The sequence below is a fragment of the Eucyclogobius newberryi genome, unplaced genomic scaffold, assembly GCF_026437365.1.
Source record: "Eucyclogobius newberryi isolate DKJ021-1_F unplaced genomic scaffold, fEucNew1.0.hap1 SCAF_2, whole genome shotgun sequence".
Lineage (NCBI taxonomy): Eukaryota > Metazoa > Chordata > Actinopteri > Gobiiformes > Gobiidae > Eucyclogobius > Eucyclogobius newberryi.
This window is the reverse complement of record NW_027315834.1, coordinates 49,991,576-50,007,908: the sequence shown is the minus strand read 5'-3', so window position 1 is coordinate 50,007,908 and position 16,333 is coordinate 49,991,576. Positions and strand designations below refer to the sequence as shown.

Here is a 16,333-nt window from a genome sequence, read left to right as displayed (position 1 = left end):
TGGTGACGGTGGCTCCTCCCACTTGAGGTCCTGGTGACGGTGGCTCCTCCCACTTGAGGTCCTGGTGACGGTGGCTCCTCCCACTTGAGGTCCTGGTGACGGTGGCTCCTCCCACTTGAGGTCCTGGTGACGGTGGCTCCTCCCACTTGAGGTCCTGGTGACGGTGGCTCCTCCCACTTGAGGTCCTGGTGACGGTGGCTCCTCCCACTTGAGGTCCTGGTGACGGTGGCTCCTCCCACTTGAGGTCCTGGTGATGGTGGCTCCTCCCACTTGAGGTCCTGGTGACGGTGGCTCCTCCCACTTGAGGTCCTGGTGACGGTGGCTCCTCCCACTTGAGGTCCTGGTGACGGTGGCTCCTCCCACTTGAGGTCCTGGTGACGGTGGCTCCTCCCACTTGAGGTCCTGGTGACGGTGGCTCCTCCCACTTGAGGTCCTGGTGACGGTGGCTCCTCCCACTTGAGGTCCTGGTGATGGTGAGAGGGGCTGTGGGTTGTTACCGCTCCACCTCCTGTAGACAGACTCCTCCTCGTGCGAGATGAGCCTGAGGGCGGTGTCGTCGTGGCGATGAGGGCGGTGTCGTCGTGGCGATGAGGGCGGTGTTGTCGTGGCGATGAGGGCGGTGTCGTCATGGCGATGAGGGCGGTGTCGTCATGGCGATGAGGGCGGTGTCGTCATGGCGATGAGGGCGGTGTTGTCGTGGCGATGAGGGCGGTGTCGTCATGGCGATGAGGGCGGTGTTGTCGTGGCGATGAGGGCGGTGTCGCCCTGTGGAGCGCCTGTGCTGATGGTCCCAGTGTTTGAGACATTCTTCCCGCACACACTGCCTCTGATCCATCAGGACTTTTATTTTATTTCAAACGTGTTCTGTTTTTATTCTTCTTTTTTGATGTGAAAATAGAAACTAAACATTAATTTGAGAAAGTATCGCAAAATCATATGAACAGTACAACATTTGTTTCTAAAATCTTGGCCTAAAAGGAGCATTTTTCAGTGACTCTGGTTTGGACAGTGGAATAGACGATCAAGTCCCCTCAAGACGACCACAACAAGACACAAACTAAAGGACAAACTAAGGACACGTGGAGCCTGCACTTCTGTTTCTAAACGTCAAAACGAGCCAATCAAAGGGCCTCGTGCCGCGCGCTCACGTACGCTCGCCTTTGTTCATTCTGAGGTTTCTCCATTGAAAACAGCCGCGTAAAGCTGACAGAAGAACTGAGCATCAAACTGTGCATTTCCAGAAGGTCAGACGAAGAGAGATGACCTCAGGCGTGTGACGGAGATGACCTCAGGCGTGTGACGGAGATGACCTCAGGCGTGTGACGGAGATGACCTCAGGCGTGTGACGGAGATGACCTCAGGCGTGTGACGGAGATGACCTCAGGCGTGTGACGGAGATGACCTCAGGCGTGTGACGGAGATGACCTCAGGCGTGTGACGGAGATGACCTCAGGCGTGTGACGGAGATGACCTCAGGCGTGTGACGGAGCGCGGGCGTCCTACTTCCTCCTCCTGGCATTTCATTCAGTGGAACCATCAGAACACCAGCGTCGCACGAGGACAGAGCTGCAAGGTTTGGTTCACGTGACGCACAGCGGTCTGCGCGGCCCACTGTGGGAGGGGCCTATTGTACATGTTTTAGTGGGAGGGGCCTAATAGTATGTTTAGACTTATACACATGTAATAGTGTGTTTAGACTTATACACATGTAATAGTGTGTTTAGACTTATACACCATGTAATAGTGTGTTTAGACTTATACACCATGTAATAGTGTGTTTAGATTTATACACCATGTAATAGTGTGTTTAGACTTATACACATGTAATAGTGTGTTTAGACTTATACACATGTAATAGTGTGTTTAGACTTATACACATGTAATAGTGTGTTTAGACTTATACACCATGTAATAGTGTGTTTAGACTTATACACATGTAATAGTGTGTTTAGACTTATACACATGTAATAGTGTGTTTAGACTTATACACCATGTAATAGTGTGTTTAGACTTATACACATGTAATAGTGTGTTTAGACTTATACACATGTAATAGTGTGTTTAGACTTATACACATGTAATAGTGTGTTTAGACTTATACACCATGTAATAGTGTGTTTAGACTTATACACCATGTAATAGTATGTTTAGACTTATACACATGTAATAGTATGTTTAGACTTATACACATGTAATAGTGTGTTTAGACTTATACACATGTAATAGTGTGTTTAGACTTATACACATGTAATAGTGTGTTTATGGTGCATGTACCTTTGGAAATAATGAAGGTAAATTAAACCCTGTATGAGGCACATTTACCCTTTAGAAAATCCTGGGAAGAACACTGGAGATAACATTAAATGCTTATTTTTTTCCAATTTTACAGTAAAAAGTATGATTTTTTGTTGTTTGGGCCAACTTAGCAGGAGGGCGGGGCATAAGCAGGAGGGCGGGGCATAAGCAGGAGGGCGGGGCATAAGCAGGAGGGTTGAAATGGAATCATGGCTTTAAATGTTTTATGTCATTATATTCGCACTTTATTCGCTAAATGTTTTATTCTCTAAATGTTCACACTGTAAAATAAAATTAAATAAACCAAATAAATCACAAAAGACCTGTTTTTGAAAGAAGTGACGTTTAATACAAGATTCTTATTTTCAAAGAAAAGCAAAAAGTCATAATATTTGTTGAAGATTTGAAAAGATCAAACTCAGAAAGAGAAACTTATATTTGTCTCAAAGTGAAAACGCCCAGTTACACAGGCCCCGCCCCCATCTGAGATGATAACCAGAGGACGTCGCCGCGACAACCGGAGGACATCTTTCGAATATTTAGTTCTGAAACATTGGAGACGTTTTGACTTGTTTAGATTATATTCGATTTTTTTAAAATCAGAAAAACTTCACACGACAAAATGTGTTGAAACCAAAATGTGTGAAACTCAAACAAATTCAATTAAAACATCTTCAAAGCTCTTTTTCCTGCTTCAGGTCTTGGGTCTTGGAGGTCTCAGAGTCCTGCTTCAGGTCTTGGGTCTTGGAGGTCTCAGAGTCCTGCTTCAGGTCTTGGGTCTTGGAGGTCTCAGAGTCCTGCTTCAGGTCTTGGGTCTTGGAGGTCTCAGAGTCCTGCTTCAGGTCTTGGGTCTTGGAGGTCTCAGAGTCCTGCTTCAGGTCTTGGGTCTTGGAGGTCTCAGAGTCCTGCTTCAGGTCTTGGGTCTTGGAGGTCTCAGAGTCCTGCTTCAGGTCTTGGGTCTTGGAGGTCTCAGAGTCCTGCTTCAGGTCTTGGGTCTTGGAGGTCTCAGAGTCCTGCTTCAGGTCTTGGGTCTTGGAGGTCTCAGAGTCCTGCTTCAGGTCTTGGGTCTTGGAGGTCTCAGAGTCCTGCTTCAGGTCTTGGGTCTTGGAGGTCTCAGAGTCCTGCTTCAGGTCTTGGGTCTTGGAGGTCTCAGAGTCCTGCTTCAGGTCTTGGGTCTTGGAGGTCTCAGAGTCCTGCTTCAGGTCTTGGGTCTTGGAGGTCTCAGAGTCCTGCTTCAGGTCTTGGGTCTTGGAGGTCTCAGAGTCCTGCTTCAGGTCTTGGGTCTTGGAGGTCTCAGAGTCCTGCTTCAGGTCTTGGGTCTTGGGGTTGAAGGCCAGAGAAGCAGAGTTGATGCAGTAGCGTTTCCGCGTGGGTCTGGGCCCGTCGTCAAACACGTGTCCGAGATGAGCTCCGCACTGGAAGAGCAGAACAATGACCGTGAGTAGAACAACGACCGTGAGCAGAACAATGACCGTGAGTAGAACAACGACCGTGAGTAGAACAACGACCGTGAGCAGAACAATGACCGTGAGTAGAACATCGACCGTGAGCAGAACAATGACCGTGAGCAGAACAATGACCGTGAGTAGAACAACGACCGTGAGCAGAACAATGACCGTGAGCAGAACAATGACCGTGAGCAGAACAATGATCGTGTGCAGAACAATGACCGTGTGCAGAACAATGACCGTGAGCAGAACAATGACCGTGAGCAGAACAATGATCGTGTGCAGAACAATGACCGTGTGCAGAACAATGATTGTGTGCAGAACAATGATCGTGTGCAGAACAATGACCGTGTGCAGAACAATGATTGTGTGCAGAACAATGATTGTGTGCAGAACAATGATCGTGTGAAGAACAATGATCGTGAGCAGAACAATGACCGTGAGCAGAACAATGACCGTGTGCAGAACAATGACCGTGTGCAGAACAATGACCGTGAGCAGAACAATGACCGTGAGCAGAACAATGACCGTGTGCAGAACAATGACCGTGTGCAGAACAATGATCGTGAGCAGAACAATGATCCTTTTGTCTGGGAGGAAGAACGAAAGCTGAGGCCAAACGCTCAGACAAAAGGAGCAGGTGCAGTGTGGCAGGTGCAGTGTGGCAGGTGCAGACCTGGGCGCAGCTGGTCTCTACGCGGTGCATTCCGTACATGAAGTCGTCCGTCTGGTCGATGGCGTCTTTGGCGAGCGAATCGTAGAAGGACGGCCATCCTGAAAACAACAGACTGAAGCTTCACTGAGGAACAACAGACTGAGGCTTCACTGTGGAACAACAGACTGAGGCTTCACTGTGGAACAACAGACTGAAGCTTCACTGAGGAACAACAGACTGAGGCTTCACTGTGGAACAACAGACTGAAGCTTCACTGAGGAACAACAGACTGAGGCTTCACTGTGGAACAACAGACTGAAGCTTCACTGAGGAACAACAGACTGAGGCTTCACTGAGGAACAACAGACTGAAGCTTCATTGAGGAGCAACAGACTGAAGCTTCACTGAGGAACAACAGACTGAAGCTTCATTGAGGAGCAACAGACTGAAGCTTCACTGAGGAACAACAGACTGAAGCTTCACTGTGGAACAACAGACTGAAGCTTCACTGAAGCTTCACTGAGGCTTCAGCCTCAGTGAAGCTTCAGTGAAGCCTCAGTGAAGCCTCAGTGAAGCTTCCCTGTGGTAAAAAGACTGACCTGAGCCGGAGTCGAATTTAGTTTTGGAGCTGAAAAAAGAGCAGAAGTTTGAACATGTTGAATGTGAAGCTTGTTGTGCAGTGACAGCGTCTCACCTGAAGAGCGGCGCTGCACACACCACACAGCTGTAGCTGCCCTCGCCTTTGTTCATGGTCAGCTCTCCAGTGAACGCACTGCAGTGGCAGAGTGGTTAGTCCAGAGGCACTTTCATTTGTCTCACTGATGCACCAAGAACTTTAAGTTTAGCCAAATGACCCTGTCCCCGCCCCGCTGTCCCCGCCCCCCTGTCCCCGCCCCCTGTCCCCGCCCCCTGTCCCCGCCCCTTGTCCCCGCCCCCCTGTCCCCGCCCCTCTGTCCCCGCCCCCCTGTCCCCGCCCCCTGTCCCTCCTGCTGGTGCCAGATTCAGGACTGAACATGGAGCGGCCCCGGGCGTGCCCACCTCTCTGTGCCCCTCTCCTGGGTCACATGGTACTGCATTGGCGTCAGACGCTCTTTCAGCTCCTCCTTCATGAACGTCACGGGCCATGTCTTCTTTGTGCGACGAGCTCCTGGAAAAAGAACATCCGACATCAGAGCATGCCCTGCGCCTCCTCCTGGCGGTCAGAGCATGCCCTGCGCCTCCTCCTGGTGGTCAGAGCATGCCCTGCGCCTCCTCCTGGCGGTCAGAGCATGCCCTGCGCCTCCTCCTGGCGGTCAGAGCATGCCCTGCGCCTCCTCCTGGTGGTCAGAGCATGCCCTGCGCCTCCTCCTGGTGGTCAGAGCATGCCCTGCGCCTCCTCCTGGCGGTCAGAGCATGCCCTGCGCCTCCTCCTGGTGGTCAGAGCATGCCCTGCGCCTCCTCCTGGCGGTCAGAGCATGCCCTGCGCCTCCTCCTGGCGGTCAGAGCATGCCCTGCGCCTCCTCCTGGTGGTCAGAGCATGCCCTGCGCCTCCTCCTGGCGGTCAGAGCATGCCCTGCGCCTCCTCCTGGTGGTCAGAGCATGCCCTGCGCCTCCTCCTGGCGGTCAGAGCATGCCCTGCGCCTCCTCCTGGCGGTCAGAGCATGCCCTGCGCCTCCTCCTGGTGGTCAGAGCATGCCCTGCGCCTCCTCCTGGCGGTCAGAGCATGCCCTGCGCCTCCTCCTGGCGGTCAGAGCATGCCCTGCGCCTCCTCCTGGTGGTCAGAGCATGCCCTGCGCCTCCTCCTGGTGGTCAGAGCATGCCCTGCGCCTCCTCCTGGTGGTGGTGAAATCCTTTGAACTAAACTGGTGTGAGTTGTTGTTTTGTCGTTAAAATTTTAAAAATGACAAACAATGGTTTATATAATTGGTAAGAGAGATGCTGGTTCTGTTGCCATGGCAGCTGCAGCGGCCATTTTGTGTCCGGAGAAGCAGCAGAATCCAATGTAAAACAGAGCAACTGCAGTGTTAAAGTCTCACGTTTGTGGTTTAATAGTTATTATAAAGCAGAGAATTATGAACATTAAAAACACAACCATTGAGTTCGAGATGGTTTCTTGAAAGATTTGTTCACATTAGTTTGACAGAACGTGTAAGATTATGTACGAGTGCAGTTACCAAGGATTTTACCAGAAAATCATAATTATAACTCTGACAACAATAAAAGTGTCATTAAAAAGGCACAAGCTGCAATAAACAGTAGAATGAGACAATAAGTCAGGAAATGATCAGCGAAGATCTGTCCCTTCTGTTTGAGTCAAGCTCGTGTCACAACCAAATGTGAAATCAAACGCACAGCAAAACACGGCAAACGTGAGCAAGGGCAGAGCGACCTCCAGACGCTCCTAAAGTACGTGAGCGAGGGCAGAGCGACCTCCAGACGCTCCTAAAGTACGTGAGTGAGGGCAGAGCGACCTCCAGACGCTCCTAAAGTACGTGAGCGAGGGCAGAGCGACCTCCAGACGCTCCTAAAGTACGTGAGCGAGGGCAGAGCGACCTCCAGACGCTCCTAAAGTACGTGAGCGAGGGCAGAGCGACCTCCAGACGCTCCTAAAGTACGTGAGCGAGGGCAGAGCGACCTCCAGACGCTCCTAAAGTACGTGAGCGAGGGCAGAGCGACCTCCAGACGCTCCTAAAGTACGTGAGCGAGGGCAGAGCGACCTCCAGACGCTCCTAAAGTACGTGAGTGAGGGCAGAGCGACCTCCAGACGCTCCTAAAGTACGTGAGCGAGGGCAGAGCGACCTCCAGACGCTCCTAAAGTACGTGAGCGAGGGCAGAGCGACCTCCAGACGCTCCTAAAGTACGTGAGCGAGGGCAGAGCGACCTCCAGACGCTCCTAAAGTACGTGAGCGAGGGCAGAGCGACCTCCAGACGCTCCTAAAGTACGTGAGCGAGGGCAGAGCGACCTCCAGACGCTCCTAAAGTACGTGAGTGAGGGCAGAGCGACCTCCAGACGCTCCTAAAGTACGTGAGCGAGGGCAGAGCGACCTCCAGACGCTCCTAAAGTACGTGAGTGAGGGCAGAGCGACCTCCAGACGCTCCTAAAGTACGTGAGCGAGGGCAGAGCGACCTCCAGACGCTCCTAAAGTACGTGAGCGAGGGCAGAGCGACCTCCAGACGCTCCTAAAGTACGTGAGTGAGGGCAGAGCGACCTCCAGACGCTCCTAAAGTACGTGAGCGAGGGCAGAGCGACCTCCAGACGCTCCTAAAGTACGTGAGCGAGGGCAGAGCGACCTCCAGACGCTCCTAAAGTACGTGAGCGAGGGCAGAGCGACCTCCAGACGCTCCTAAAGTACGTGAGCGAGGGCAGAGCGACCTCCAGACGCTCCTAAAGTACGTGAGCGAGGGCAGAGCGACCTCCAGACGCTCCTAAAGTACGTGAGTGAGGGCAGAGCGACCTCCAGACGCTCCTAAAGTACGTGAGCGAGGGCAGAGCGACCTCCAGACGCTCCTAAAGTACGTGAGTGAGGGCAGAGCGACCTCCAGACGCTCCTAAAGTACGTGAGCGAGGGCAGAGCGACCTCCAGACGCTCCTAAAGTACGTGAGCGAGGGCAGAGCGACCTCCAGACGCTCCTAAAGTACGTGAGTGAGGGCAGAGCGACCTCCAGACGCTCCTAAAGTACGTGAGCGAGGGCAGAGCGACCTCCAGACGCTCCTAAAGTACGTGAGCGAGGGCAGAGCGACCTCCAGACGCTCCTAAAGTACGTGAGCGAGGGCAGAGCGACCTCCAGACGCTCCTAAAGTACGTGAGTGAGGGCAGAGCGACCTCCAGACGCTCCTAAAGTACGTGAGCGAGGGCAGAGCGACCTCCAGACGCTCCTAAAGTACGTGAGCGAGGGCAGAGCGACCTCCAGACGCTCCTAAAGTACGTGAGTGAGGGCAGAGCGACCTCCAGACGCTCCTAAAGTACGTGAGCGAGGGCAGAGCGACCTCCAGACGCTCCTAAAGTACGTGAGCGAGGGCAGAGCGACCTCCAGACGCTCCTAAAGTACGTGAGCGAGGGCAGAGCGACCTCCAGACGCTCCTAAAGTACGTGAGCGAGGGCAGAGCGACCTCCAGACGCTCCTAAAGTACGTGAGTGAGGGCAGAGCGACCTCCAGACGCTCCTAAAGTACGTGAGCGAGGGCAGAGCGACCTCCAGACGCTCCTAAAGTACGTGAGCGAGGGCAGAGCGACCTCCAGACGCTCCTAAAGTACGTGAGCGAGGGCAGAGCGACCTCCAGACGCTCCTAAAGTACGTGAGCGAGGGCAGAGCGACCTCCAGACGCTCCTAAAGTACGTGAGCGAGGGCAGAGCGACCTCCAGACGCTCCTAAAGTACGTGAGCGAGGGCAGAGCGACCTCCAGACGCTCCTAAAGTACGTGAGCGAGGGCAGAGCGACCTCCAGACGCTCCTAAAGTACGTGAGTGAGGGCAGAGCGACCTCCAGACGCTCCTAAAGTACGTGAGTGAGGGCAGAGCGACCTCCAGACGCTCCTAAAGTACGTGAGTGAGGGCAGAGCGACCTCCAGACGCTCCTAAAGTACGTGAGCGAGGGCAGAGCGACCTCCAGACGCTCCTAAAGTACGTGAGCGAGGGCAGAGCGACCTCCAGACGCTCCTAAAGTACGTGAGTGAGGGCAGAGCGACCTCCAGACGCTCCTAAAGTACGTGAGCGAGGGCAGAGCGACCTCCAGACGCTCCTAAAGTACGTGAGCGAGGGCAGAGCGACCTCCAGACGCTCCTAAAGTACGTGAGCGAGGGCAGAGCGACCTCCAGACGCTCCTAAAGTACGTGAGCGAGGGCAGAGCGACCTCCAGACGCTCCTAAAGTACGTGAGCGAGGGCAGAGCGACCTCCAGACGCTCCTAAAGTACGTGAGTGAGGGCAGAGCGACCTCCAGACGCTCCTAAAGTACGTGAGCGAGGGCAGAGCGACCTCCAGATGCTCCTAAAGTACGTGAGCGAGGGCAGAGCGACCTCCAGACGCTCCTAAAGTACGTGAGCGAGGGCAGAGCGACCTCCAGACGCTCCTAAAGTACGTGAGTGAGGGCAGAGCGACCTCCAGACGCTCCTAAAGTACGTGAGCGAGGGCAGAGCGACCTCCAGACGCTCCTAAAGTACGTGAGTGAGGGCAGAGCGACCTCCAGACGCTCCTAAAGTACGTGAGCGAGGGCAGAGCGACCTCCAGACGCTCCTAAAGTACGTGAGTGAGGGCAGAGCGACCTCCAGACGCTCCTAAAGTACGTGAGCGAGGGCAGAGCGACCTCCAGACGCTCCTAAAGTACGTGAGCGAGGGCAGAGCGACCTCCAGACGCTCCTAAAGTACGTGAGCGAGGGCAGAGCGACCTCCAGACGCTCCTAAAGTACGTGAGTGAGGGCAGAGCGACCTCCAGACGCTCCTAAAGTACGTGAGCGAGGGCAGAGCGACCTCCAGACGCTCCTAAAGTACGTGAGCGAGGGCAGAGCGACCTCCAGACGCTCCTAAAGTACGTGAGCGAGGGCAGAGCGACCTCCAGACGCTCCTAAAGTACGTGAGCGAGGGCAGAGCGACCTCCAGACGCTCCTAAAGTACGTGAGCGAGGGCAGAGCGACCTCCAGACGCTCCTAAAGTACGTGAGCGAGGGCAGAGCGACCTCCAGACGCTCCTAAAGTACGTGAGCGAGGGCAGAGCGACCTCCAGACGCTCCTAAAGTACGTGAGCGAGGGCAGAGCGACCTCCAGACGCTCCTAAAGTACGTGAGTGAGGGCAGAGCGACCTCCAGACGCTCCTAAAGTACGTGAGCGAGGGCAGAGCGACCTCCAGACGCTCCTAAAGTACGTGAGCGAGGGCAGAGCGACCTCCAGACGCTCCTAAAGTACGTGAGCGAGGGCAGAGCGACCTCCAGACGCTCCTAAAGTACGTGAGCGAGGGCAGAGCGACCTCCAGACGCTCCTAAAGTACGTGAGCGAGGGCAGAGCGACCTCCAGACGCTCCTAAAGTACGTGAGCGAGGGCAGAGCGACCTCCAGACGCTCCTAAAGTACGTGAGTGAGGGCAGAGCGACCTCCAGACGCTCCTAAAGTACGTGAGCGAGGGCAGAGCGACCTCCAGACGCTCCTAAAGTACGTGAGCGAGGGCAGAGCGACCTCCAGACGCTCCTAAAGTACGTGAGCGAGGGCAGAGCGACCTCCAGACGCTCCTAAAGTACGTGAGCGAGGGCAGAGCGACCTCCAGACGCTCCTAAAGTACGTGAGCGAGGGCAGAGCGACCTCCAGACGCTCCTAAAGTACGTGAGCGAGGGCAGAGCGACCTCCAGACGCTCCTAAAGTACGTGAGCGAGGGCAGAGCGACCTCCAGACGCTCCTAAAGTACGTGAGCGAGGGCAGAGCGACCTCCAGACGCTCCTAAAGTACGTGAGTGAGGGCAGAGCGACCTCCAGACGCTCCTAAAGTACGTGAGCGAGGGCAGAGCGACCTCCAGACGCTCCTAAAGTACGTGAGCGAGGGCAGAGCGACCTCCAGACGCTCCTAAAGTACGTGAGCGAGGGCAGAGCGACCTCCAGACGCTCCTAAAGTACGTGAGCGAGGGCAGAGCGACCTCCAGACGCTCCTAAAGTACGTGAGCGAGGGCAGAGCGACCTCCAGACGCTCCTAAAGTACGTGAGCGAGGGCAGAGCGACCTCCAGACGCTCCTAAAGTACGTGAGCGAGGGCAGAGCGACCTCCAGACGCTCCTAAAGTACGTGAGTGAGGGCAGAGCGACCTCCAGACGCTCCTAAAGTACGTGAGCGAGGGCAGAGCGACCTCCAGACGCTCCTAAAGTACGTGAGCGAGGGCAGAGCGACCTCCAGACGCTCCTAAAGTACGTGAGCGAGGGCAGAGCGACCTCCAGATGCTCCTAAAGTACGTGAGCGAGGGCAGAGCGACCTCCAGACGCTCCTAAAGTACGTGAGCGAGGGCAGAGCGACCTCCAGACGCTCCTAAAGTACGTGAGTGAGGGCAGAGCGACCTCCAGACGCTCCTAAAGTACGTGAGCGAGGGCAGAGCGACCTCCAGACGCTCCTAAAGTACGTGAGCGAGGGCAGAGCGACCTCCAGACGCTCCTAAAGTACGTGAGCGAGGGCAGAGCGACCTCCAGACGCTCCTAAAGTACGTGAGTGAGGGCAGAGCGACCTCCAGACGCTCCTAAAGTACGTGAGCGAGGGCAGAGCGACCTCCAGACGCTCCTAAAGTACGTGAGTGAGGGCAGAGCGACCTCCAGACGCTCCTAAAGTACGTGAGCGAGGGCAGAGCGACCTCCAGACGCTCCTAAAGTACGTGAGCGAGGGCAGAGCGACCTCCAGACGCTCCTAAAGTACGTGAGCGAGGGCAGAGCGACCTCCAGACGCTCCTAAAGTACGTGAGTGAGGGCAGAGCGACCTCCAGACGCTCCTAAAGTACGTGAGCGAGGGCAGAGCGACCTCCAGACGCTCCTAAAGTACGTGAGCGAGGGCAGAGCGACCTCCAGACGCTCCTAAAGTACGTGAGTGAGGGCAGAGCGACCTCCAGACGCTCCTAAAGTACGTGAGCGAGGGCAGAGCGACCTCCAGACGCTCCTAAAGTACGTGAGTGAGGGCAGAGCGACCTCCAGACGCTCCTAAAGTACGTGAGCGAGGGCAGAGCGACCTCCAGACGCTCCTAAAGTACGTGAGCGAGGGCAGAGCGACCTCCAGACGCTCCTAAAGTACGTGAGCGAGGGCAGCGTGATGTTAGTCGTGGTGGCGGCGTCGCTCGCGTGTCGTTGTCAAGTGAACGGTGTAAAGACAAAAGCGTGCGCACACACCAGCCGCGTCAGACACAGCAGCCACACAGATGCCACGCGAGGACCTGAAGGAAGACTGCACGCGCGCAGAGTCACCGGCTGGCCCTTGGACACCAGGTGCAGGAGGTTGAAGCCCGACATGGTCCAGCGGTCAGACGTCTGCACAGACAGGGAGACGTTCTGTTTAGATCGGGCGAGCAAATGACCCCGTCCAACGTTTGTCTGGACGTAACAGTCTGAAGGACATTGTTCAGTCCCAGAGCGCGTGACAGTGGTTTTCCTCCTGGTGGCGCTGTTTCCCTGTGAATAATGAGCACTTTGACCTGGAGTTATGAAGAAAGGAGGAGCGTCTGACCACATAAGGGCATGAATGTGGGGCACTCCTCTGAGCTCCTCCCACTCTTCATCTGTCAAAACAAGATGAGCTTCTCTTTCATTTGACAGGATCAGACATTATTCCCCTTGAAAGTTCTGATTTAAAGAGAGTTATAATGGTCATGACTTCGATTACAACGACGCTGTGTTGTCCTGAACTCTAGTGTCTGACGTGAGAGGGCCTCTGGTGCAGTGGCTCTTTAGTCTCACTATGTGGCTCTTTAGTCTCACTATGTGGCTCTTTAGTCTCACTATGTGGCTCTTTAGTCTCACTATGTGGCTCTCTTTAGTCTCACTATGTGGCTCTTTAGTCTCACTATGTGGCTCTTTAGTCTCACTATGTGGCTCTCTTTAGTCTCACTATGTGGCTCTTTAGTCTCACTATGTGGCTCTTTAGTCTCACTATGTGGCTCTTTAGTCTCACTATGTGGCTCTTTAGTCTCACTATGTGGCTCTTTAGTCTCACTATGTGGCTCTTTAGTCTCACTATGTGGCTCTTTAGTCTCACTATGTGGCTCTTTAGTCTCACTATGTGGCTCTTTAGTCTCACTATGTGGCTCTTTAGTCTCACAGTATTTCCTGGTTTAAAATAAACAGTCCTGAGACATAAGGGACAGAAACAATGTTCTCTCTTCTTTTTCCCTTTTGTCCTGCTTTTTGGCTCTCTTCACTTAAGAGCTCAAGCGGGGGATCCACAGGCTGAGTGGACGTGCGGAAGGAGGCTCTAAGGACAGGGGGACAGGGGGCTCTAAGGACAGGGGGACAGGGGGCTCTAAGGACAGGGGGACAGGGGGCTCTAAGGACAGGGGGACAGGGGGCTCTAAGGACAGGGGGACAGGGGGCTCTAAGGACAGGGGGACAGTGGGCTCTAAGGACAGGGGGACAGTGGGCTCTAAGGACAGGGGGACAGGGGGCTCTAAGGACAGGGGGACAGGGGGCTCTAAGGACAGGGGGACAGGGGGCTCTAAGGACAGGGGGACAGGGGGCTCTAAGGACAGGGGGACAGGGGGCTCTAAGGACAGGGGGACAGGGGGCTCTAAGGACAGGGGGACAGTGGGCTCTAAGGACAGGGGGACAGTGGGCTCTAAGGACAGGGGGACAGGGGGCTCTAAGGACAGGGGGACAGGGGGCTCTAAGTACAGGGGGACAGGGGGCTCTAAGGACAGGGGGGCAGGGGGCTCTAAGGACAGGGGGACAGGGGCTCTAAGGACAGGGGGACAGGGGGCTCTAAGGACAGGGGGACAGGGGGCTCTAAGGACAGGGGGACAGGGGGCTCTAAGGACAGGGGGACAGTGGGCTCTAAGGACAGGGGGACAGTGGGCTCTAAGGACAGGGGGACAGGGGGGCTCTAAGGACAGGGGGACAGGGGGCTCTAAGGACAGGGGGACAGGGGGCTCTAAGGACAGGGGGACAGGGGGCTCTAAGGACAGGGGGGCAGGGGGCTCTAAGGACAGTGGGCTCTAAGGACAGGGGACAGGGGCTCTAAGGACAGGGGACAGTGGGCTCTAAGGACAGGGGGACAGTGGGCTCTAAGGACAGGGGGACAGTGGGCTCTAAGGACAGGGGGACAGGGGGCTCTAAGGACAGGGCGCTCTAAGGACAGGGGGACAGGGGTGCTCTAAGGACAGGGGGACAGGGCGCTCTAAGGACAGGGGGACAGTGGGCTCTAAGGACAGGGGGACAGGGGGGCTCTAAGGACAGGGGGACAGGGGGCTCTAAGGACAGTGGGCTCTAAGGACAGGGGACAGGGGGCTCTAAGGACAGGGGGACAGTGGGCACTAAGGACAGGGGGACAGTGGGCTCTAAGGACAGGGGGACAGTGGGCTCTAAGGACAGGGGGACAGGGGGCTCTAAGGACAGGGGGACAGGGGGCTCTAAGGACAGGGGGACAGGGGGCTCTAAGGACAGGGGGGCAGGGGGCTCTAAGGACAGGGGGCTCTAAGGACAGGGGGACAGGGGGCTCTAGGACAGGGGGACAGTGGGCTCTAAGGACAGGGGGACAGGGGGCTCTAAGGACAGGGGGACAGGGGGCTCTAAGGACAGGGGGACAGGGGGCTCTAAGGACAGGGCGCTCTAAGGACAGGGGGACAGGGGGCTCTAAGGACAGGGGGACAGTGGGCTCTAAGGACAGGGGGACAGGGGGCTCTAAGGACAGGGGGACAGTGGGCTCTAAGGACAGGGGGGACAGTGGGCTCTAAGGACAGGGGGACAGGGGGCTCTAAGGACAGGGGGACAGGGCGCTCTAAGGACAGGGGGACAGGGGGCTCTAAGGACAGTGGGCTCTAAGGACAGGGGGACAGGGGGCTCTAAGGACAGGGGGACAGTGGGCTCTAAGGACAGGGGGACAGTGGGCTCTAAGGACAGGGGGACAGGGGGCTCTAAGGACAGGGGGACAGGGGGCTCTAAGGACAGGGGGACAGGGGGCTCTAAGGACAGGGGGACAGGGGGCTCTAAGGACAGGGGGGCAGGGGGCTCTAAGGACAGTGGGCTCTAAGGACAGGGGGACAGGGGGCTCTAAGGACAGGGGGACAGTGGGCTCTAAGGACAGGGGGACAGTGGGCTCTAAGGACAGGGGGACAGTGGGCTCTAAGGACAGGGGGACAGGGGGCTCTAAGGACAGGGCGCTCTAAGGACAGGGGGACAGGGTGCTCTAAGGACAGGGGGACAGGGCGCTCTAAGGACAGGGGGAGAGTGGGCTCTAAGGACAGGGGGACAGGGGGCTCTAAGGACAGGGGGACAGGGGGCTCTAAGGACAGGGGGACAGGGGGCTCTAAGGACAGGGGGACAGGGGGCTCTAAGGACAGTGGGCTCTAAGGACAGGGGGACAGGGGGCTCTAAGGACAGGGGGACAGTGGGCTCTAAGGACAGGGGGACAGTGGGCTCTAAGGACAGGGGGACAGTGGGCTCTAAGGACAGGGGGACAGGGGGCTCTAAGGACAGGGGGACAGGGCGCTCTAAGGACAGGGGGACAGTGGGCTCTAAGGACAGGGGGACAGTGGGCTCTAAGGACAGGGGGACAGGGGGCTCTAAGGACAGGGGGACAGGGGGCTCTAAGGACAGGGGGACAGGGGGCTCTAAGGACAGTGGGCTCTAAGGACAGGGGGACAGGGGGCTCTAAGGACAGGGCGCTCTAAGGACAGGGGGACAGGGTGCTCTAAGGACAGGGGGACAGGGCGCTCTAAGGACAGGGGGACAGGGGGCTCAAAGGACAGGGGGGCTCTAAGGACAGGGGGACAGGGGGCTCTAAGGACAGGGGGACAGTGGGCTCTAAGGACAGGGGGACAGGGGGCTCTAAGGACAGGGGGACAGTGGGCTCTAAGGACAGGGGGACAGGGGGCTCTAAGGACAGGGGGACAGGGGGCTCTAAGGACAGGGGGACAGTGGGCTCTAAGGACAGGGGGACAGGGGGCTCTAAGGACAGGGGGGACAGGGGGCTCTAAGGACAGGGGACAGGGCCCTAAGGACGGGGGGACAGGGCTCTAAGGACCGGGGACAGGGGGCTCTAAGGACAGGGGGACAGGGGGCTCTAAGGACAGGGGGACAGGGGGCTCTAAGGACAGGGGGACAGGGCGCTCTAAGGACAGGGGGACAGGGGGCTCTAAGGACAGGGGGACAGGGGGCTCTAAGGACAGGGGGACAGGGGGCTCTAAGGACAGGGGGACAGAGGTTTACCTCCAAGTGCGGTGGCAGCGAGCGCAGGACACACAGACACGACGTCTTGCCAGTGGCACCACGGCAGGCCGAGAGGAAAGCCCGTGTGAGGAGCC

The 16,333-nt window shown here is 56.3% G+C and overlaps 1 protein-coding gene across 3 annotated transcripts in view; it reads right to left on the bottom strand.

Annotated features, from left to right (window-relative positions):
* Positions 1–2,619: 2,619 nt before the first annotated feature.
* Positions 2,620–16,333, bottom strand: part of msrb3 (methionine sulfoxide reductase B3) — a 14,232-nt gene continuing 518 nt past the window's right edge. Inside the window, exons 1-7 of one of the 3 annotated variants that reach the window (XM_072453367.1) lie at positions 16,239–16,323; positions 12,257–12,350; positions 5,437–5,545; positions 5,093–5,170; positions 4,998–5,026; positions 4,420–4,517; positions 2,620–3,710 (exon numbers count right to left, since the gene is read on the bottom strand). In XM_072453367.1, coding sequence (XP_072309468.1) covers positions 2,970–3,710; positions 4,420–4,517; positions 4,998–5,026; positions 5,093–5,170; positions 5,437–5,545; positions 12,257–12,332 — 1,131 coding nt within the window. In that variant the 5' untranslated portion in view covers positions 12,333–12,350; positions 16,239–16,323 and the 3' untranslated portion in view covers positions 2,620–2,969. Of the gene's footprint in view, positions 3,711–4,419; positions 4,518–4,997; positions 5,027–5,092; positions 5,171–5,436; positions 5,546–12,212; positions 12,351–16,238; positions 16,324–16,333 lie in introns of those variants that run through there. The other 2 variants (XM_072453368.1, XM_072453370.1) reach the window with 2 other exon arrangements.